Source organism: Megalobrama amblycephala, linkage group LG16, assembly GCF_018812025.1.
Source record: "Megalobrama amblycephala isolate DHTTF-2021 linkage group LG16, ASM1881202v1, whole genome shotgun sequence".
Taxonomy (NCBI): Eukaryota; Metazoa; Chordata; class Actinopteri; order Cypriniformes; family Xenocyprididae; genus Megalobrama; species Megalobrama amblycephala.
The window spans coordinates 11,715,995-11,739,812 of record NC_063059.1 but is presented as its reverse complement, the minus strand read 5'-3'; the positions used below and the strand labels follow the sequence as shown (position 1 = coordinate 11,739,812).

The following is a 23,818-nucleotide window of genomic DNA, read 5'->3' as shown; positions in this document are numbered from 1 at the left end:
GACTCTTGAGCAGAAAGATGCATATACATTTTAAATCTTACAGTTGAGTAAAGTCTTCTTCACTGTGATTTGTTCTGGTGATGGGTTTGTAATGATCAAGGCTAATCATATGACTGTTAGTTCTACTGTGTTAAGCACTTTTTGGGTCTAGATTTCTAGAAGTCTAGATTTAGATATACATGGTCTTTGACATGAGCATTTTTCTGTACATGTCATGTTTAAAATACCCTTTTGACCATTTCTGAGGCCACTACATAAAATATTTCTGTAACATTAGTCAGTTAGTTATTGAGCTGCACGATCTTGGATAAATTGAGAATCAAGATTTTTTTTTTTTTTTTTCAAAAAAATAAAAATAAAAATAAAGATCTGTTTCAAATAAAGATCATGAATTCTCCCCCAATTCTGAACAAACAGCTAAACAAAAAAAAGTAATTTACTAGAGGTTCTGACAAAACAATTGCTGCAGTCAATTTAAAATGTTTAGATCATTTAAATGAACTATTTAAAAAAATAAAATAAAAGCAGTCTAAGTGAATGATTCAATGACTCACTCATAATTCACTTGTTTAATTACTGAATGAATCAGCAGTTTTGAATAAATCTCTTGCATGAATTATTCATTAACAAATACATCTTCTAACAGTCACTTGTCACCACCTACTGGTGTAATAATGTAATCGATATAATCATTATTTGAAGGGCAAGTTACTTTCAAAAGTTGATTTTTTTTTATCAATTTTGATCACTACTGTAGACATCAGTGTTTAAATCCTAACTATAAACTTTTATCCCTATTACTTCTGTGATATTTGAACTATTTGCAAAGTGGAAATAACGATACTGTGTGGTTGAAAAGACTGTTTGTGAAGCTGTTTCATGCCCAGATAGCCTAACTGCTTTCTCTGGGTCAGCGGCAGCACAAATGCTGATCTGAATGTCCGCTGTGATTTTGACAAAGCTTTAATAGACATGGCCGAATCGTTGTCATGTAGGATTGAGGTTGTGTGGGTGTTCGAATCGAGTTTGCAAAATATTTTTGAATAATGCTTCCTACTAGATCCCACTGCAGCGAATGCAAACGCTTCCTCACTGGATCTCCCAGCGCTGTGTATTAACGGTGTTGCGTGCTCCAGATCAGTGGTTCCCAAACTGGGGTACGCGACGTGACAGAGGGGGTATGCGAACAAAATGCTGTTTTGTTGTTCTTTTGCGGTCAAACTGACTAAATCCATTTCCATATAAGCAGCGTGCATATGCTTATAGGTTACGTCCCTATAGATGGTTACGTCAGAGCCGTCGAACTACGACAGACACAGTGGTGTTTCGTGAACGAATCTGTGGCTTTGAACGAATCATTTGTGAAAGTCATTGATTCAATGATTCATTCATAAATACAGCCACTTGCTTCGTTACTGAATGAACGAATGACTCGGTGACTCACTCATTAAAGGATTAGTCCACTTTTAAATAAAATTTTCTGATAATTTACTCACCCCCATGTCCTTCAAGATGTCCATGTCCTTCTTTCTTCAGTTGAAAAGAAATGAAGGTTTTTGATGAAAACATTCCAGGATTATTCTCCTTATAGTGGACTTCAATGTCCTCCAGACGGTTAAAGGTCAAAATGACAGTTTCATTGCATCTTCAAAGGGCTTTAAACGATACCAGACGAGGAATAAGGGTCTTATCTAGAGAAACGATCGGCCATTACTGTATATGCTTTATAAACACAAATTATCACCTTGCACGTGCTTCCGCTTTCCGTATTCTTCAAAAAGCTTACGCTGTATTTCCTACGCCTTCCCTATTCTACTTACAGAAAAAAACAAAACTGGCACTGCATTCGTTCCATAAGTTGAATAGGGAAAGGCGTAGGACATACAGCATAAGCTTTTTGAAGAATATGGAAAGCGGAAGCACGTACAAGGCAAACATTTATACAAAGTTTATACAAAGCATATACAGTTGTATTTTTTTCGAAAATGACTGATCATTTCTCTAGATAAGACCCTTATTCCTCGTCTGGTATCATTTAAAGCCCTTTGAAGCTGCACTGAAACTGTAATTTTGACCTTCAACTGTTTGGAAGCCATTGAAGTCCACTATAAGGAGAATAAACCTGGAATGTTTTCATCAAAAACCTTCATTTCTTTTCGACTGACGAAAGAAAGACATGAACATCTTGGATGACATGGGGGTCAGTAAATTATTAAATTTTAGTATGTAAAAGAATCACTTTTCACGTTTTTATCATCATTGCATATTTTACTATTGAACATTTTTTATTTAAAACATTATCAATGATGTAAAGGTATTTATAAAGATAATAAATGTACTGTAAAGTCAATTTAGGGGGCAAATATTGTCCCTTAAAGGAAAAGGTACAGTCTAAGTGGAAGAGAGGGGGTATGCAGGGAAATGCCTCAGGGGGTACTCCACTCTAAAAAGTTTGGGAAACACTGCTTCAGATCAAAATTTAAGGCAGGAACACACCAAGTTGATGCCGACGAACTAATGGCGATGAAAGCAGACTGCGGGGTTGGCTCACGTCAGCAGTGTCTGTGTTCAAAGTTGCCCCGACACACCAAACCGACACTTGACAGCCAGTGTCCAAGGAGCACGTCCGTTCTGCGCCTGCGTGAGATGAAATGCCTTTCCGTACCAGCAGGTGGCAGTAGCTGAACAGCCAATCAGAATGATCAGATGGCCCGACGGACCGAAGCCGATTCAACATTCAGGGCAGCGTTTCCCAAAAGCATCTTAAGGTTAAGTTGATCGTAGCTCCATTGAAACCAATGGAGCTACGATCAACTTAGGCTTACGATGCTTTTGGGAAACGCTGCCCAGCTTGGTGTGTTCCTGCCTTTACAGTCCCTCCAGTTTTTCGCAATTTTGCGATCGCTGAATACAACGCAAAATCAACACAATGTCGATTTTTTTTGCGAACCTGCATAATTCGTCATTTCACCGCAAAATAATCGAAAAAAATAATAATTTATTCACAAAAAAAAATAATATTATCTAGTTGAATTATCCCTAATTCCTAATCCTTAAAAGCTGCAATGCATTATTTTCACGAGGATAGCCTACAGACCGTTGTGCAATGTACATGCACAGTAGGCTATGTGGTCTGTGCGTCTGTGAAAGCAAAAGCGAATATTTCTCTGTCGTCTCGCATCCGTGCCAATGAGCGGGTGAAGCGATTATGCGACATGGATGAATGAAAAATAAAAAGTATGATATGCCTGATAGCACTAAAAAAGAGTTGATAAAAGCGTTGTATAGGCTACACGAACTTAATTTCGGCTCTGAAACACTGACCGCAGCCAGTCGGTCAGTGTTTCAGAGCCAAATTGAGTTTGTGTAGCCTATACAGCGCTTATACAGATTTTGGTCACATTTCCCACTGCAAGTGATCATGTTTTTAAAGTTAGATAGTACAGCACTGGACTAGCCTTTTTTGGCAAGACACCACAATAAACAAGATTTGTCCATTTTGTTTGTTCTATTGCCATGTATGACTACTGTGCATCTAACATAATACATGGTAAATGTTGTATTCTAATAAAAAAAATCATTGGAACATGGAAATTACCACCACAAAATCAGTCATTTTGATTGCAAAAATCACAAAAAAAATATCGCGAAATCCTGGAGGGACTGCCTTTAAGTCGCACCTGGCAGGACAAAAGGTCACAAAATCCTGCCAAGTCCTGCCTATCCAATAGGATCACACCCCTATCTTGATAGCTCCGCCCCCAAATCACAAACACACTATGCAACGCACCAGTGTTGCCAGACGTATGATAATTATCGTATTTGTACGATAATTTTGACCTCTGTACGATGTACGATCGATAATGAAAAAAATCCCATAACTGTACGATAATTTCAGTATTTTGTGACACTTTGAATATGATGGTCGTTATAAATCGGGTCATTGATCTAGCTGTGTGTATCTACGTCATGATTGTAAGGAGAACGTGAACATTGTTAGGCACGTCTTCCATCTCATCTCATGTTCTTCTCTTTGGCCGTTGCCAAATTGAAGTCACCTTTATTTATGTAGTGCTTTTTACAATGCAGATTGTGTCAAAGTATAGCTTTACAGAGATAGAGGGAACATCATTTTGGCTGTACAGCAGCTAAAATAGTGTGATTGTCCAGTTTAAGTTAGTTCAGTATTGATTCTTTACGTTGTAAAAATCATTAGTTATTAATTTAGTTTATTTACCTATACTAAAAAGTCGTGTACGATAATTTTCTTTCAAATACGATAATTTTGAGCTTCTGGTACGATAATTGGACATTTCCAATCTGGCAACACTGCAACACACGCACCTCCTCCACTCTAATAAGTGTAATGGCTGATTGGCTACAAGTGTGTTTTGGTGCTAGGTCCAATCCACTTTCACCAGCATTTCTCAGAAATCGCTCACTGCACCTTTAAGTTCACGGATCCAGTGAAGACTCACCACTGAAGAACTGAGAGAACCAAAATGCTGCTATTGCTGGTCTGGATAGTGTCAGAATCTGAGGGTTAAAACACTCTACTCTCATTTTGTTCAGAGGATTTTCCTGGAGCCTCATAAATTTTATTGAAAACTTCAGGACTGGAGTCCACCTTACAATTTCACCTCACTGATTTGGCTTCATCAGCAGCTCATCGGTTCTCTGAGGACATTATTATTATTATCATCCTCATCATTGTTATTATTGTGTGAACTGATTTAAAAGATTCGAAACACCAATGAATCAAAATCCCCTCCGCTAGAGTTCCTCCAAAACAATTAGCTGGTAAATCCACGTTAGATCACACTTTGAGTCTACTCGCCGTTGCCAAATTGAAAAATCGTCCTAAAATCCTCATTAAAAATGTATATTTGGATACATCCCAAATAAACAATATACACACGTCCTATTTTAATATTTTGCACCTATTATAAGCTATCATTATTCAAATGTATTTTTATAAAATTTCAAGTGTCATGTTTCAGGCACGCAGAGGACAGCTAAACCTCGCAGTCGTATATTTTGGGGTCCTTCAGCGTCAGATTGCTGCTTTCTCTGGACAGCATCTTCGGCAATGGCGGATTACGATAACTACGATGACCGGGATCGGGCTTACGGGAGCTTCGGCGGGGGAAGAGGGTAAGAAACCCCGCATCAGAGGAGCGGTAGAGCACACATCTGAGCGTACATGACGAGAGCAAGCGGGTCCGTGCGTGCGAGCGCAGTTTTGCGGGAGCTCGAGCGAGTGTAGGCCACGCAGCGGCGGCGCGCTCCCGCTATGATGAATGGAGGCCGGGCACGAAACTCAGCCCACATGGGCTTGCTGTCTCGAGGCCGCCTCAGCGTTTCGCTGCCCGTGGACGCTATGTGAAGCGTTCCTGCTCATTTATCTCTATTGAATATCAGCAATGATATTATAATGGTTGTGTTTTATTAGTGCGACAGCGTGTTTTAGCACAGTCTGCACTGGGCCTTGAACAGGGGTCTGACTCCCCTCTGGATTTCACTCGCGCTCCGGACGATACACTGATGTTTATGAGGAGGATTATTACAGAAAGTTCACCTTTTATGGTATTCTTCGAAATACATTTGGAGAATCGTATAAGTGCCATGTAGCGTTATATTAACATAAACAAATTCTGTTTTAGCTCCTGCTCACGTTGTTCTTGGACCAGCAGCACAAGTCCAGTATGATTATGATAAACAGAAATGTTTTCCCTCCATCAGATCAACCTAATAGCGTGCAGATGTCTTTACTTTCATACGTGCACGAGGCCTCTCACAGACATGTGTGGCATTTACCAGTTATTGAATATAGAAACAGAAAGTAAGTGCCTATTTGATGTATGCAAACCTGTCAAAATGGGATTTTTTAGTTCTTATCATGCTGCATTATTTAGTATATATCTCATCCTTATGGGAATGCCAGTCTGGAGGGCAAAACAAGGCTTTCTCTGCTGACTGCCAGTTATTTTTAAGTTTTCTACTAAGTGCAAATGATACTAAAATGATAATGACCTAATACACACCTTGCTGATGATGCATATTATATAATACAGGCACGCAGATGCACTCAGAATATGAACGCAATGACCTAACTGCACGCTAATAATTTTCCCATAGAAAACCATTACAAAGAAAATGCTTAATGCATCAAATCGGTGATATTGGAGGACCAAATTCAGATCTGGTTATTAAAAAAAAATAAATAAATAAACTCTACACAGATGAACCCAGAATATGAACTCAATATGCAAAAGTGTCATGTGAAGTGTTTTACCATTAAAAACATTTATAAAAAATGTTTAGTGTGTTGCATTCATATTCTGGGCTCATCTGCTTGCTGGTATGCATCACCAGTAGAGTTGTACTGAGTTTGATCTTTTAATATCACTGTCTTAGTGTATTAAGACACTTTAAAGCTACAGTCCATAACTTTTGTTTGGTTAAAAATTATCCAAAATCAATTTGAGCAAATGCATAAACAGCCAGTGTTCAAAACCTATCTCCTTATCTTAGCTCGATTCACAACAGTAAGCTTGTGATAATGTTTTATCATTCAGGTGGTACTGGTGGGTTTCTGTGGGAAATTCGAGCATGTCGCCATGCGTCTTTGTGTCATTACATCATGTCTGTTTACATAAAGAACGAGTCCCAGCTAGTAGACTGATCATTTATAGCGTTTTCTCACAGCAGCTGCAATAATTAAACTTATTTTGATGGTGGATTGTAATCCAGAAAGATCCAAATGACAATCATCAGTGACAACTGGAGATTCACCCGTAGTCAAAAAGCAAAAGACTTCGCACTGTAGAGTAGCTACAGACATTGAAATCTACAGGTAACGCTAAAACACGTTAAATACACACATGCTGCATCTGAAATAATTTACTGTTGAGTTTTGAATTTAAATTTGACTTCACGACCGTTGAAAAAGTACGTTCTATGTAGTACAAATGGGTGTAGCATGAATTAATTTGGATGTACTACATACGCTATGTTTTTACTGTCATGTGACCTACCATTGCAGTTGCAGTCACAAATCCACTCCTGTGGCCTCATGGGATAGTAAAGTGTCCTACTCTTTTTCGAATACTATCAATTCGGACATACTACGTTCGCATACTGTTTTTCGCATACTGCATAGTAGAGTAGTAATCAATTTTGGATGCAGCGATAGTCACGCAATGCTGATGTTGTTAACATTAACAATTTGAGAACAAAGTATAACAAGTAATAATAATTTGCATGTGATCCGAGCTAAGTGATCGTTAGATTTAATCACCATTGGCAGCGTGATTTATTGTAGGCCTAATGCTTTTTTTCCTCCTCAGTTGGTCAGAACAAAAGACGTTACTTGTTCAGATATTTTCCGGTAAAAATTCTTATTTTGGTCATACTTCAAGACTACAATCTGTGATTCTGAAGTACAGTATCCACACCGGTGTGGACCGACAGCAAACATTAGATTCATCCACGCTGAGGAGCCGTGCCGAGGCACAACCCACATAAAGATAATTGATCCTTTGCCGGGAGTTTGATTGACAAGCGATCTAACCAATCATAATGCCGAATCCGCCATTTTGTCCGACAAAGCAGTGAAGAGTTAGATTAACCCCAGTGGACTTGATCTTGAAAAATTATGTATTTACGTCTTTCCGTGTTTGAAACAACATTCCTTCTGATGTTCGTTCCTGTTTATTTGATGCTATAAATGAACTAGTAGGAAGAGATGATCGGTTCACGAGCCGCTTGAACTGAGGTGCTATACAGTGATCTGACACGACACATTGAAGAGCTACAAAAAGGTATTTATTATTTAAAAAGTACAAAATTTGACACTTTGTGTCATATCATATGTAACCTATTTTTCACTCTGTGTGGTGTGCCAGCGCCATGGCTTGTTGAACAAAGCAACAGTAAATAAGGGGGACGGGTCTTTGTGAAGGGTCAATTCTGCAAATAACTGCAGTTGCAGGTTTCAAACAGAGGTGGCGACAAAGATGCAGAATATATGGACTGCAGCTTTATGTTTTAGAACATCCTGCTGTTTTAGTGATTGAAATACTGCAGCAGATGCTGTGTATTGTGGCCAAAACTTGTTTGTTTGCATGCCTTTTGTTTTTCTTTTTTGAGAGGTGATTTATTAGTGGCTTGAAACAGATGGAAAATTGACAGACCTGTGTTGCGGTTATTTAAATGTTTTGCCCTCCAGGTCTCCATGCCAGTCACGTGACTGAAAACTATGAATTGGGCAGGTTAATGACTTCTGTTAATCAGCCAATTTTACACCACTATCTTAATATCTCTACAAGCTTGACATGGACAAATATTGGCTTCTTTGTTGGTTTGTCATAATATTGGTCAGGGCACCATGGTAGGCTCTGAGCCGTTGTACCACCACAGTACTTAAAGGTTTTGATGTCTCACAGGTTTTTGGGTTGAAGATTTCTGTGCTGTACGCAGTAGCAGTAATCTAGCGTTTGCTGTGGACAGCACAGGTCTGAAAACATCAGACGCACTGGGCCGAGGTGGAGCGGAGATGTCACGCTATCCGCTCGTCTCAGGCCTCTGTCTGACACCAGAGGAATGTCTCTGGCACACTGGATCCCAGCGGAAGCTCTCTCAGATTTGCTTTGCATGGAATTTAATCTACTGTTACAGACAGAAAATAAATTAACGTGCTGTGAAGATCCGTTCTGTTCAAAGCACTTTCCATCTGTCCAGTAGCTATGGCATTTTTCTCTATTTTTCCACCAGTGATAGACCGGTATGTGGGCCAAGCCAATATGATATTTGGCCATTTTGAGAATATTGGCATCAGCTGACAACTGTCCACTATGTAGGCTAACAGAAGTGTTAGTACGACACCCTCATGCCAGTTTCAAAATAAACCAGCCGTGTCAACGGATAATTTGCTCCTTTTGAATAATACCCCTGTCCTCTGTTCAGCACTGATTACTACTTGTCTTGAGTGTTCAGCCATTTTCATTTGCTCTCATTAAAGAGGACTTGTGCTTTTTACATTTTTAACATTTCAACTTTTACTTACTGTTTGAGCATGAAAAAGGTCTGCAGACTTACAAAGCACAGAGTCCCTCCAGCGGGAGTTATTCTCTGTATCGGTGTCATTGTTTCTGAACTCCCTGAAACACCTCCTCTGAAGTCTTGAGTTTTCTTCCGGAACGAACATGCCACAATATTCCTCATTTAAATAATTCCCAAGGCATATGCAAAATAAAGGGGCGAGGACTGTTTAGTAGTGTTGAAAGTCACGGTTATGGTAAGGGGTGCGACGTTTCTGAAATGCTTTCAAAGCGGTTGACCAATCACAGCACATTGAGCATTTCGGAAGGAGGGGCTTTATAGAGACAGGAACTAAACAGACAGAATTAACCAAAATCAAGACTTTGTAAAAGGGCATAATGTTGCCCTTTTAAATAATTTTAATAATTTAAATCAGGAAATTAATGGGAGCTTGAGGCTATGCATACATCTAATAAGAAGGTTAGAAAAATTACACTTATGAATGTAAAAATGTCAATGGAAGTAAATTTGAAGGTGTAAATATTGCTCCTTGGAAAAGTTAGTTCTGTCACTGATGTAAATGTGATATGTCATTTGATTATATGTAAGGCCCTATGAAATCCATTTATTTTTTCCCCAAATTCCGTTTTTTCCGTTTTAATTTTTCTGGATTCCATTTTTTTTGGTTTTATTTATTTTTTGACTCCATTTTAATGGTTAAATTAAATGTTAGTAATCAAAAAGCATGTCTAATTAATTGAAATAATGAATCTTGTCCAATTTACCAACAATTTAATAAAAGTTTAACAAAAAAATTACATTTTTTTTAGGGCCCTATGATAAACGTTTTATTCTTTCCCCTCAAATTTTATTTTTACCAAATTCTGTTTTCTGGATTCCATTTTAATGGATTAATTCCATTTTAATAATCAAAAAGCGTGTCTAATTATTTGAATTCTTAAAAACAACAATATTTATTAATTAAAAAATATATTTTTATGATTTTTTTTTTTTTCAGAAGTTCTGTTGTGTATTTAAAATTTTTCTGGCAATCAAATGAACACATACCATTTAATTTATCTTTTAATCATGAAATTAAACTTTTTTTTTTTGTCAAACAATGTGCTGCACAACAGAGCTTTACTGTTAAAATTAAAACATGGAAGAAACACAGATTATTGTTTAAAAATATATATTAATAATTGTTTAATTTATCTAAATTCTACTGTACAACAGTAATATGTTTTCTCTCAAGTTAAATTCGAACTTTTATTTTGACGGTTTGCCTAGAGCCTTTGAGTTTCTCTGTGTTTATGATGGTAGTTTTCTCAAACGAAGCGGTTAAATGCTGATGAAGTGACTTTGAATGAATTTGTGCGTTCGGAGGCGACAGAGGACGAAAACACTGCGAGCGTCACATGTGCTTCAGCCCGCGCGATTGTGTGTGAGGCTGTGTGAGGTAAATTAAACTGCGATTCCGTATCATTCATTTCAGAGGCACACAGGCATGCAGGATTCATGTTTAAATAATCTTTTTGCGGTTTAATATTCATAGACACTAGTCTATATCGCGATTTAATTTAAGTGTACTGACCTGCTTTTAATTCATTCATCAAAAATTTGACAAATTCCGTGACATTCCGCGTTATATAGTAAATTCCTGTTTTTATGAATGGATTCCGCGATTCGTGGAAATTATAGGGCCCTATATATGCCATTGGAAAAATTTCTGCTGGTCAAAAAATGTGTATCGGAAGCAAGGCTTTTTCTTTCTTTTTTTTTTCTTTTTTTTTTTTTTTTTTTTTTTACCACAAATTAAAGGAGTAGTTCATCAGTTCAGAATTAAAATTTCCTGATAATTTACTCACCCCCATGTTATCCAAGATGTTTCTTTTTCTTTCTTCAGTCGAAAAGAAATTAATGTTTTTGAGGAAAACATTCCAGGATTTTCTCCATATAGTGGACTTTGGCATCCAAATGTCAGTTTCAGTGCAGCTTCAAAGAGCTCTACATGATCCCTGACGAGGATTAAGAGTCTTATTTAGAGAAATGATTGGTCATTTTCTAAAAATAATAAAAATTGATATACTTTTTAACCACAAATGCTCGTCTTGCACTGCTCAGCGATGTGCCATGCATTACATAATCACATTGGAAAGGTCACATGACGACGGTGGAAGTACTGCGGTAGGGTATTATTTTACTCCTCGAACTTCAAAATCGCCCAACATCGTTGTTTATCTTTTTTTTGTAAAGGCTGTTTGACTTGGTCTTTGCATGTTTGCTTTGTAGACAGTGGGTTGGTACTTCCGCCTAAGTCACACTCGACCTTTCCAATGTGATTATGTAATGCGTGGCACATCGCAGAGCAGTGCAAGACGAGCATTTGTGGTTAAAAGTATATAATTTGTCCTTCTTTGGAAAATGACAGATCGTTTTTCTAGATAAGACTCTTATGGTGCGTTCACACCGGACGCGAATGAAGCGGTAAGCGCGAGTGATTTACATGTTAAGTCAATGCAAAGACGCGAATTGACATCCTGCGGCGAATTGAGCTATTCGCGCGAATCGCGCAAGTTGAAAAATCTGAACTTTGGCGAATTTCTGCGCCGCGTTAACCAATCAGGAGCTTGCTCTAGTAGTGACGTGACATAGCGAGCTGAGGCAGAAATTCGAAACAACAATGGAGGACAAAATCATCGTCGCTATTCATCTTCATACATTTATAGAAACAGAAATAAAAAGGATCGTGTTTGAAAGAAAGTGAGTGAGGAGGTCGGACAATATGATAAGTTGTAAAAAACGGTCTTTACTCAATTTTAGATATATATAGATGCATATTAAGACTACAAGCCAACTAAAGACGACCAATTGAGCTTATTCGCTGTAAGTTACAATTATTTCCCCACTGACAAGTAGTTTTTATTCAGAGGAAGTGTGCAGAAAGCAATGGGAGAGTCTGGGACACATAACGGAGCGGGAGAGCCCCTCTCATGACGCGAATTCGCGTCTGTTGTGAAGGGATTTTCACGCGCGAATGAAGCGAGTAAACTCAAAATGTTCAAGCGTCCAACTACGCGCGAATAGCGCGATTTATTCGCGCAAGTCGCGTCTGGTGTGAACGCAGCATTATTCCTCGTCTGGGATCATGTAGAGCTCTTTGAAGCTGCTCTGAAACTGACATTTGGACCTTCAACCCGTTGAACCCCAGTGAAGTCCACTATATGGAGAAAAATCCTGGAATGTTTTCCTCAAAAACCTTCATTTCTTTTCCACTGATGAAAGAAAGACATGAACATCTTGAATGACATGGAGGTGAGTAAATTATCAGGAAAATTTCATTCTGAAGTGAGCTCACTAAATATAGCACGCACGTCTGATTCAGACATTCAGGAGAAATGCAGGATACTCTTCAGGGAAAACTCCAGTGCGTCCATCCTCCACTGCAGTTCAGCTTGACTTCTGAGGGTTTTTTTTTTTTGTCATGTATGATGCAAAACCACTGGATGAAGGATCAACTGATGAATCCCATTCATAGATCAATAATTTACCTGCATTCAGTTATTTCTAGAAAATGTAAAGCTGATCAAGTTGTTTGTTTTTGGACCGCAGACCCCGAGGCGGTGGCGGCCCAGGCGGACCCCGAAAGCAGAAGGAACTTCCCACAGAGCCGCCCTACACGGCGTACGTCGGCAACCTGCCCTTCAACACAGTGCAAGGAGACATAGATGCCATTTTCAAAGACCTCAGCGTCAGGAGCGTTCGACTAGTCCGAGACAAAGAGACAGACAAGTTCAAAGGTGGGCCGCTTTTTGCAACACGGTGCATGTTTAATGAGGGACGTTGTTTGCTTACTACTCATGCTTGGTTTTTGGAATCCCCCAAGTATTAAACTTGATGCTGCAAACATGAATTATACCTCAAAATATGTGGCTAGTTTATCTTCCTGTTGCTTAATAGGAAGTATGTGACTCAAGCAATGGCCAGGTCATGGGTTTGATCCTGAGGGAAACCGCGTGCTGTTAAAACACATATTTGAAATATCGAGAATCTGAAAATTTGAATAAAAGCATTTGCTAAATGGTAAATTGTTTTCTTGCTCCAGGTTTCTGTTATGTAGAGTTTGATGACTTGGAATCTCTAAAAGAGGCTTTGACGTATGATGGCGCTGTAAGTTACTTAATTACACTTTATTTATTTAGTTGTTTCTTTTTATTATCCAAGGCAGAAGTAATGAATGGGGTTTTGGGGTGAAGTGCACCGTTCAATAGTTTGAGGTCAGTAAGCAGTGAAGAACCACTGTTGTAGAAACACTGTAGAAATGAGAATACAGCTTTGAGCATAAGAAACTTTTTATTTTTTTCAAAAACATTACAACCGACCCCAAACTTTTGAACGGTAGTGTACTGTTTGATATATTGTGTGTTCCTGATTATGTTCTTGCACAGCTACTAGGCGACCGATCTTTGAGGGTGGATATCGCAGAGGGCCGAAAACAAGAACGTGGCGCTGGAGGCTTCGGCTTCCGGAAAGACGACAGAGGTACCGTGTGTGTCGAATACTGCTGTCATTCATTAGTCCTTTATCTTCTACTTCTGTTGGTGCTGATTACTCACATTTTAGCATGTTGTTTTTTGTTTTTTTTTGCATGTTGTAAGTAGTGTTTTCAGTCTCAGGAAAATGAGCAACGCTAGGGCTGGGTGGTTCTGGTTTTATTTACAGTATAATTGCCAGCCAGTAGAGATCCTGTCACACTCTGTGAAGCATAATAGTGTTTTTCATTAAAATATCACAATAAATTATCCAGTCTTCCAAGAGGGTTGGGAATCGCAAATCGATTCCATTTCCGGAATCAGATACTTAAAGGGTTAGTTCACCCAAAAATGAAAGTTTCTGTCATTAAAGGTCCCGTTCTTCGTGATCCCATGTTTCAAACTTTAGTTAGTGTGTAATGTTGTTGTTAGAGTATAAATAAAATCTGTAAAATTTTAAAGCTCAAAGTTCAATGCCAAGCGAGATATTTTATTTAACAGAAGTCGCCTACATCGAACGGCCAGTTTGGACTACATCCCTCTACTTCCTCCTTTAATGACGTCACTAAAACAGTTTTTTGACTAACCTCCGCCCACAGGAATACACAAGAGTTGCGTTTGTAGAGTGTGTTTGTCGCCATGTCGTCGAAACGCTGTTATTTTCATCCCGCAGTCCAATCACCGGGTCTGATTCCGGCTCAGATTGATAGGGTAAAATTAAAGACATGTTTACAATAACACTGAGCGCGTGCATCTCCACGTTATGGTAAGAGGCGTGACTTTTCCGGGCAAGATGCGCTAAACTGCTGTCGAATCACAACACAGGAACTGCTGGCACAATCAGAACTCGTTACGTATTTCTGAAGGAGGGACTTCATAGAACAAGGAAGTCATCAGCCCGTTTTTATGACCGTGGAAACAGCGGTATACAGATAAGTAAACCATGTGAAAAATACTGTGTTTTTTTACACGCGAAACATGAACACATGTTATATTACACACTATAAACACAATCAAAGCTTCAAAAAACCACGAAAAACGGGACCTTTAATTACTCAAGACCTACGTTTATCACACAAATTAAGATATTTTTGATGAAATCCAAGAGTTTTTTAGAAAGCAACATAATTACTGTCATTCGTGGTCTGGATAAGTAGTAAAACATCTTTAAAATAACGTGACTACAGTGGTTCAACCTTAACTCTCTGGAGTCGGGTAACGCGCCGGCGCGTTTTGCAGGATTTTTTTCACGTTGCAGCAAAATAGACTTAAAATACTGTCATTTTTTTTGTCATAGAGACATAAGTAATGTGTCAATTGAAACTATAGAATGTCGTCTTTTATTTGTGTACACTCGGAGTAAAAACAAAATGTTGTGCTTTTTGTAAAATAAAGAAAACTAACATGATGCGTGATCTCTCGTTCTTAGTTCTTAGTAGGGCTTCACGCTCAACTGTTATGAAGTGAGTTTGGAGTAAAAACATGTTATTAAATGTTATCTTTTGTTGGACAAGATGTTAATAAATGCATCTCATGTTCTGGAAAGATGTTTGACACGTGTTGCTTTTTCAAATGCACTTTATAGGCGACTCAAACTCACAGTGCTTTCAGATGGATTAGCATTTGGAGCTATACTTCATTGACATGCTGCGCATAAAAAATAAAATCACATTTCATAAATCACACTAAGAATCGCATTCAAGTTCAGTGTTTTTTTTTTTTTTTTTTTTTTGTATCGTGCGATAAATCGCGCAGCCCTAGTTTTTAGACTTATTTGAGTAATTCTTTTAATTTGTATAAGCTTTTAAGTTTGAATAGAAAGTAGGAATTAAGTTGTAAAACATTTAATTCGTTGAGTTACCCAAACAGTTGCATTACCATATGTGACCCTGGACCACAAAACCAGTCATAAGTCGCACGGGTATATTTGTAGCAATAGCCAACAATACACTGTATGGGTCAAAATTATCGATTTTTCTTTTATGCCAAAAATCATTGGGATATTAAGTAAAGATCATGTTCCATGAAGATATTTTGTAAATTTTCTACCATAAACATATAAAAAATGCATTTTTGTAAGTAATATGCTTTGCTAACAACTCCCGTTTGCGTCTCACTTTAAGAGCCAATATTAACTGAAACCAAGTAGGTAGCACAATAATTCTTTTTGCATACAAAAGCATAGACTTTACACAGATCATGCCCCCAACATGCTCCTGTTGCATTGTTTTCACCCTCTGAGTCTGCACAAATTGAGTTTACAACAAAAACAGCGCACAGGCGCTAACTGAAAACAAATGTCAATTTCACGTGGCGATTTGCTCATAACTTCATGAAAATTGCACAGATCATAGATCCTGGCACATTCATCATTTACAGATTAAAATGAGCCACAAAAAGATATTACTCACGGAATGATGTAACACATTTGGCTAAAAATGTCTCTCGTCTTTCCGGGATGCAATGGGTTACCCAATGTTCCCGGAACTGTCCATGATTATTTTCCACCGTGGAATAACACAAAATAGGTATCATTTTAAAGCTTAGAAACTCAGCTTTTCAATGCATCTAACAATTTTGATCAACTCCTAGTGCTGAGTAGTCTCTATAAACCGGAGTGTACCGTCCACTGGCGCCACCTAGCAATGAAAACATTAATATATACATTTGTTTGATTTTTATCAGCAGTTTCTCAGCATGAGAATGTCCAATTGTAATTTATATTTTCTAAAAATTTAAAAAGTGTTCTATCCAATGATACCTACCTTAATATTATTATTATTATTATTATTATTATTATTATTTATTTTTTTTGCACCCTCAGATTTTCAAATAGTTGTATCTCGACCAAATATTGTCCTATCCTAACAAATCTTAGCTATTCAGCTTTCAGATGCTGTATAAATCTCAATTTTAAAAAATTGACCCTTAAGACTGGTTTTGTGGTCCAGGGTCACATATGGTTATTTCATTTAAATAAATTTGATATTGTGACACGTGCTGTAATCAAGGTTTTGGCCAGACCACCAATCCCTAATCAGTGCTCAATAATGCGTTGTCTTCTGTCTCTTATTCTGAATTCTTCTGCTTTTGTTTTATTGTATATTGCTGGAAAACATCACTGCTCATACTACACAAACAGAGCATTACTTTAGCTGGGCTTCTCGCACTCATTGTTCATGTGTACATATTTCATCTTTAGATCTTTTTGTTTTTTCTTTTTCTTTTCACCCCTCAATAGAAAAACTTTCTAGCTCCTTTTCCTTCCCCTCTAACAAACGGAGTGCTTTCCGACAGGCGGCACTTCCCTGTCCGGCTGGTGTCTTCCTGTACGCAGTGTTGGCTGATGATCTGATTGGTTCAGTAGAAGCGTTATCTGGGTGGACCTCTCTTTCACCCTGATCTCGTCTTTGAATTGTTGCCCCTATTAAACAGCCCCTGTCCCTTTCAGGCCGTGGTGGCTCACGTGGGGCCAGAGGAGGGGGACGTGACCCCAGAGACGACTACGACCACTCTGGAGGAGGTGCGACGTCTGAATTGGGCAAGAACTCGAACCATTGGGGTTTTAAATCTAGATAAACATTTATTTTAGCAAGAATGAGGACACATCTGTGGTATGCTTTAACCGCAGATAATTCAGAGGCGTTCCTCACTTTGTGAAAATGAACAGAAAACATGTTTACAAATAAACTCAATGAACGCCTAGTAATTAACAGAAATTAAGCTTTAGTTTTATTTATGGAGTTTCAGGACAAGATTTTCATGACTTCATTAGTAGTGTATTAGTTTATAATGAAAATATTAATGTCAAAAATATTTAATAATAATAGTAATTTATTAATATTGTGTTATTATTATTATTATTATTAATATTATTATATTACGTAATTTTCATTACAATTAAGCACTGTAATGTGACAGTTCAGTGAGTATTATGTCTGTGCACATTATGTGTAATTTTTTTCACACTGCGGTAACAAGCATATATATATTTTACATATTTTTATAATTTGATTTTTGGGTGAAAAATTTGACAACTTGACTATTTTTGTGACATTCACCCTATTACAGAAAACAGGTTTCGTTCTCTTTTACAAACTGAGGAAGTACTCAAAATGAACATAAACCTCTGAAAATAACCCAGAATATTTCCAGAAATAAATGTAACAGAGCCACAGGACTTACATTATCAGCAGGGTTCTTGGCATTGTTTGTTTGTGTTTTGTTAATGGCCTTTTCATATATTTCAAGTTAATTTTTCAACATTGATCTCTCAGGGACTCCATCTCATTGCCATCAATCATGTTGTCAGCGGAGTCTCCCTGCTGCTGTGAAGTCAGATTTCCTCCCTAATTGAAGTTGTCTGTAAATACTGATCTAGGATCAGGCTTCTCTCAAGTCTTAACTTCTCGCCTTTCCTGTATCAGTATTTTGCACAACTCTGCAGTGGAATGGGAGAGTGCGGCACCAGTTACTCACACACTGCTTTTTTTCCCCACAGGATTTAGAGATGATGACTTCATGGGTGGGAGGAGTCGAGGAGGCGGTCGCCCTGCCGACAGAAGGGGGGGTGGAGGCATGGGACGCTTCAGAGACGGACCTCCTCGTGGAGGCTCGACAGACTTCAGAGAACCTTCCGACGGTGTCACAGATTTATTCTTTTTGAAAAGCAGATACCTTTATATGTGCTTAAAAGTCAACATGAAATCCATTTGGATCCTATTTACTCTTGACACATGTTCCTGCTGTTGATGGAAAAAAATCTTCATTCTTTTAGAAACTGATTTTCAGCTGAACACCAATGTAATCCAATTTATTAATATATGTAAATGGCTTGATTAATGTTACCTAGACACAATATACCTGTACCATTATGTTTTTTATATATATATATATATATATAAAAAATATGTGCACCATAATGTGCACATATATATATATATATATATATATATATATATATATATATATATATATATATATATATATATATATATATATATATATATATATATATATATATATATAGACTTTGACATCATCTAATCCTCACTTAAGTTAATCTTTAAAAACAATAAGTTTTATTTTTTTAAATTTAAGGCAAAATAGTAGAGCTGCATGATTAATTAAGATTGCTATCTCAATTCAAACAGCCATGCGATCTTATTCCTAAATGACAATGATTTGCCTCCGTCTATAGAGGGTATTCATTGACGTCACTTTCCCGCCGGAACACGCTCCTTAAGCTGGACTGAGTGGCGAAAGAGCTGCCGCATGACTGAATTTAACAGGGGAAACTGCGAAAACATGAGTAAAACAAGCGATTAAACTAAAGGTTGGACTCGATATAGTGTTTCTAGTGTTACAACTTACCAAAGATCCAGTGATCTACGAATATTGACATGCAGCCAGGAATCGTGTTTCCAGTCATTTATATGTGCCTGATTTCAACGCCGGGGAAATGCATAAAGCAAATTTGCCTGAGTACTCTTTATATAAATAGGTCTAAATTGGAGTGATCATTTATCAGTTTATATATATATATATATATATATATATATATATATAATAAAATATCGTCCAGCCCTAAAGCTTGTATATTTTATCAGTGTTCATTTAAAAACACCCAATTATGCAGAATATAAGATGGTAAATATTTGAGTTGTCAATACAATATATAACAATACAATATATACGGTATGATTTTTACCTCAAAATTCAACATAATTGACACAAAATTGATAACTGCAAATCCACGTTTTCGCTACCTGTAGTTCAGTTGTTGCTGTGAATTGCAGCGATCCATTTGCTTTTCTTTTCTGTCGCTTTTGGCAGTCTGTAAAAATATACCTCAGATTTTGTGTCAAATCTATTAGTACAGTCAATCAGAAAGCTCTTTCCCGTTTAGGATGTTTTTTTGTGTTTTTGCAGTATTAATGCTGAAAACCAATGCTGGCGCTCAGTCTTTTTGCCACTCAGTGGGTCACAATGGCCGACGGGGACATCGCATGCATACCCTCTATTAAACCTTTGACAAAATCACACCTGAATTTTCAGGTCCGTGTTGGCACTGCCGCTGATCCGGAGAGAGCAGTTGTCATGTTTAGGTATAAAACAGCTTCACAGTCAGTCTTTTGTAACCACACAGTATTATTTCTGTTACAAATATTTATTTGTGACCTGTGCTGGCAGGCGTCAGAATGCGCACAGGTAAATTTCGAGCTACGGGCCAAAAAAACCCAAAAAATGTCAATTTTGGTCGAATTTGAGATTTTCACAAAATTAAGTCCTCATCTAGCGATCCCAATGCTCAAAATGGCAATTAAACATCTGAAAGTATCTTTGTTTGTTTTCTGAGAGGAGTACCTTTCCTTTGACCATGAGAAAAGCTGCTTTTCTCTGCTGGCTTCTGGATGATTGGCACTTCCTCTCAGCACAAGTTTGGTATCATTGTAAAACACAGCATTCCAACCTTGCGAATATTCATAGCGAATTCTCGATGAACCAATGAAATGTGATTTTCAAACTCGCACTGATATAAACAAAACGATCTTACTCGCACTGACTGACAGATCCAAAGCGTGTGCACAGTGACGCATCAGACGGCACGTGATCCTGATATACATATTATTTCCTGATATACAGTATTTCAAAATATGTGTCTTGGCGAGTATTCACACAAAGATTATCTGTTATGTCTTAAATGAATGTTTGGTTAACTGTTGGAAAACATCTGCCAAATTAGGTGTTATTAACAGGGATTTTAAGGTATGGTTGCTAGATTTTGTTTAAAACTTTAATTTGATTTTTCTCTAAATTGACTTTGCTGACTCTATCGACTTCAAACAGGTGTAGCTCAGTCATTTTTTTGTCGGATTTCAACAAATCAAACATCAGGGTTTTTTAAGAGAATGTAAACTCATTCCGACTGCCAGCACAGGTCACATATTATCACTGAAGTACTGGGTTAAAAGTTTATAGTTTGGATGAAAATACTCTCAAAATGGATATAACAAATATTATATATTCTTTATATATTCAAATAACGATTGTATCGATTACATTGTGCCAGTAGGTGGCGACAAGTGACTGTTTAAAAAAATGTATTTATTGAATCATTCAAGAGATGTTTAAAAATGCTGATTCATTCAGTAATGAAACAAGTATTTATGAGTGAGTCATTGAATCATTCATTCAGTTTTTTTTTTTTTTAATAATTCAGATTAATTAAACATTTTAAATTGACTGCAGAAATTAACATGTTGTCAGAACCTCTAGTAAATTACATGTTGTTTGTTCAGAATCGTGATCTGTTTCAAAAAAAAAAAAAAAAAAAATTGTGATTTTCAATTTATCCAGAGTCGTGCAGCTCTACAAAATTGTATAAAGTTTACATTAGCCATTTATCAGTTATTGAAAATATCAATGTTATCCAATAGTATATAGGATATAATGCAGCTTTTCTAAAATCTTTCATTATTCAATTAATTTTTAATTTAATGCCAAATAATCTTGATGCAATGGAAATGTTATAGTTCCCAGCAAGTTGAGACTCAAATAAATATGGCCTTTTTTCATCCACTCCACGGTTGACTCCATAAACACTCTTCAAAATATATATATATATATATATATATATATATATATATATCTTCAATACTTTTCATAATCCAGTCAATTCCCACTGAATAAAATGAAGTTTCGCCCAACTCTTGCCTTTAACGTTCTGCTTCTTAACATTTTCTGCCGAAATAAAGCGGTTTGCAGATAGAATTTCATGTTGATTTCAAGTTAAGTTATTGAATCTACATAAATTACACAATAGCAACACCTAATGTCTCAATTATGTTGATTTTTTTCCACAGAGGAAAGAGCGCAGAGACCAAGGCTACAGCTGAAGCCGCGTACAGTGGCAGGTCCCCTTAACCAAGTGGCCAACCCCAACTCGGCCATCTTTGGGGGTGCCAAACCCAGGGAGGAGGTAATTCCCAAAGACAAACACTAAGAGACTGCAGCCTCCCTCACCGCTCCTGAAGGAAAGGAAGGACGGGAGGGAGAGAGAAAGAAGGGGAGGGATATACGGGGAGGGAAGGGCGAGGTACAGGGACAGCGACGACAAAAAAAACGTGTGATGCCAACGGGAATGCGATAAGGCCTCTATCATTCCTACCTGTTAGAGATGAACGGAGTCCCTACTTCTGAATTCAGATCGCGCGGCTATATATTTATTCAACGGGAAAAATACACAAGACCACGCCCACATCGATCGATCGTCATGACACCTGCACACACCAACGAGCAGCTCGTGAATGCATGGCAAAACTGTTGAACAATGGTTTTATGTCCACCTTTGCTTCCCTGTAATTAGTGCCTGCTCTGTACTGTAGTTTTCGTCGGGGGAAAAGTTCTTTCACATCCTTGGTGAGATCCGAAAGGTTTTTTTTTTTGAGCTGCTCTCTTAAATGGAATGGAAACTGATTTTAAATGTTTTTTTGGCTTGTTTTATAGACGTAGACTAAACTACAAACGCCGAGTCCTTTTTACGGTGCGAAAAACGATGCCGTTTTGGTTTGTGCGCTTTTATTTGCGGGGCAGCTAGCTAACGTTTCCGTGGTTGACATTCAATTCATATTAGCGTTCGCGAAAAGCAGTATTAGGTTTTTTTGGATTAAACTACCATCGTTTTGCTTTTTGTTCTTTGGATTTTTGATGGACTGCAGTTGAAGTTTTTTTTGTTTGTTTTTAAAAAACGACACGAGCTCCTTCACGATTTTTCCCAATCGAACACTCGCGCAAACCTTCGAACGCACACTGGATTGTACATGTGGTGCTTGTCCTCTCCCTAGTCCTCATGGTGTCTGTAAATTGGCGTGTTAAAGCACAACGTAGTCCAGTTGTACAGTCAGCGTTCGGTTTCGGAGCCGTGCGTCTCACGACGTTAATCGGTAGATCCGCTCGAGTCGGACTCGCCGCACTCTTCCTGTTAGTGTTGAATTGATTCTAATATTGCTTTGTTAAAATGTTCATGTGCAAATGTCAACTTTTCACCATCTCCTACAACGGGACCCTGTGTAACCATTCTGTTCTTGTTTTGTTTCCGTTCTCTTAAGAATTAATATCTGTGTCAGTGTGGCTGCATTATTCCGGAAGGCTATACTGGATTCTACTGGCTTTGATCACCATAAAATCTTTCAAAGACTTCTCCCAGTGACACGCAGGCAGAGGCACGAGGTGCTGGTTTCCTCTCGAATCCAAACGAGCCCTCATCCGATTGGCTTAAAAAGCACGTGGAGGTGGGGGCTCTAGAAAGGGGGCGGGGCACAGTCTTAACTCCGCCTCTGCCTGTCCTCGCTGACTCCTCCCACACGCCTCAAAGAACCCAAACTTGGAGGACAACATCTCCAGGTTGATTCCATTGTTGTTTAAGGACTTCAAAATCTCTTTCCCTTTCCAAAGCATCTTTGTGTTTCGAATTTGTAGACACGCGGACGTAATTGCTGCCGTGTGCTTTTTATATTTTGCTCTTTAAATTTCTTTACTGTATTTGAAAATTAAAACGTTGAGCTTGATTCTTAATTAAACCATTTCACAGTGAAGAGCTTTTTGAATCTGTTTGAATTCTTGCGTTGTCTTTGCGAAAGATTTTCCGAACCTGACCAAATCTGGCTCATCCAGAGCTTTCAGGAACAATGTGCCACATGTATTTCATTCATTTAGAAGAGCAACATGCATGCATGATAGGTTTGGTTGGTGACACATGGGTCTACAATCTACAGCGTCATCCACAGCTTGACGGCAATGTATTTCTTTCCAGGAAAATTAGAAACTATGATCATAACACCGTCAGTACTGCCTTTCCATATGAAGCTTATTGAACAAAAATGAACTGCTCGCACATTTCCAGACACGCCGGCGACGCCCGGCCGCTGTACTTTCATCTCCTAGTGGATCGAGTGTAGAGTCCTCATGGGAAATCCATATCGCAACCCTTCTCTTCGCATTTTACTGGATTATGAGGAAGTTCAAAATTGTTTTCTTACTGTACTATAGAGGTCGGCTGTTTTTATTCTTTTGTTTTCATTTTCCTACACTGTTTATGGCAATAAATTGTATCATCTTACAGTGTTTGAAAAGAATGTGTTGACATAGGATAATGGGATGAATTTATTCTGTGTCTTGTGAAGCTATGTGGTGTTTGAGTCATTTAAAGGAAAAAAAAAAAAAAGGAAAAAAAAAGTTATTTT

General features: G+C 37.9%; 1 protein-coding gene across 3 annotated transcripts; it reads left to right on the top strand.

The window, feature by feature from the left end:
• The first annotated feature begins 4,476 nt into the window (after positions 1 to 4,476).
• Positions 4,477 to 23,170, top strand: eif4h (eukaryotic translation initiation factor 4h). 3 transcript variants are annotated; one of them, XM_048160125.1, is made up of 9 exons: positions 4,478 to 4,800; positions 5,001 to 5,154; positions 12,655 to 12,842; positions 13,148 to 13,212; positions 13,491 to 13,584; positions 17,026 to 17,115; positions 18,076 to 18,216; positions 21,440 to 21,555; positions 22,685 to 23,170. In XM_048160125.1, the coding sequence occupies exons 2-9, from the start codon at positions 5,090 to 5,092 to the stop codon at positions 22,688 to 22,690; spliced, it is 765 nt and encodes a 254-aa protein (XP_048016082.1). In that variant the 5' UTR covers positions 4,478 to 4,800; positions 5,001 to 5,089; the 3' UTR covers positions 22,691 to 23,170. The 3 variants fall into 3 exon arrangements, with proteins under 3 accessions (XP_048016084.1, XP_048016082.1, XP_048016083.1); XM_048160126.1 differs by having other exon boundaries at positions 4,479 to 4,800; positions 17,026 to 17,097; XM_048160127.1 differs by lacking the exon at positions 17,026 to 17,115 and having other exon boundaries at positions 4,477 to 4,800.
• Positions 23,171 to 23,818: the final 648 nt, after the last annotated feature.

Excerpts from the sequence above, each read along its gene's own strand:
- eif4h (XM_048160125.1), top strand. The coding sequence starts at position 5,090 with ATGGCGGATTACGATAACTACGATGACCGGGATCGGGCTTACGGGAGC. Across the intron at positions 12,843-13,147 it reads AGAGACAGACAAGTTCAAAG|GTTTCTGTTATGTAGAGTTT; the intron begins GTGGGCCGCTTT and ends TTCTTGCTCCAG. Across the intron at positions 13,213-13,490 it reads CTTTGACGTATGATGGCGCT|CTACTAGGCGACCGATCTTT; the intron begins GTAAGTTACTTA and ends GTTCTTGCACAG.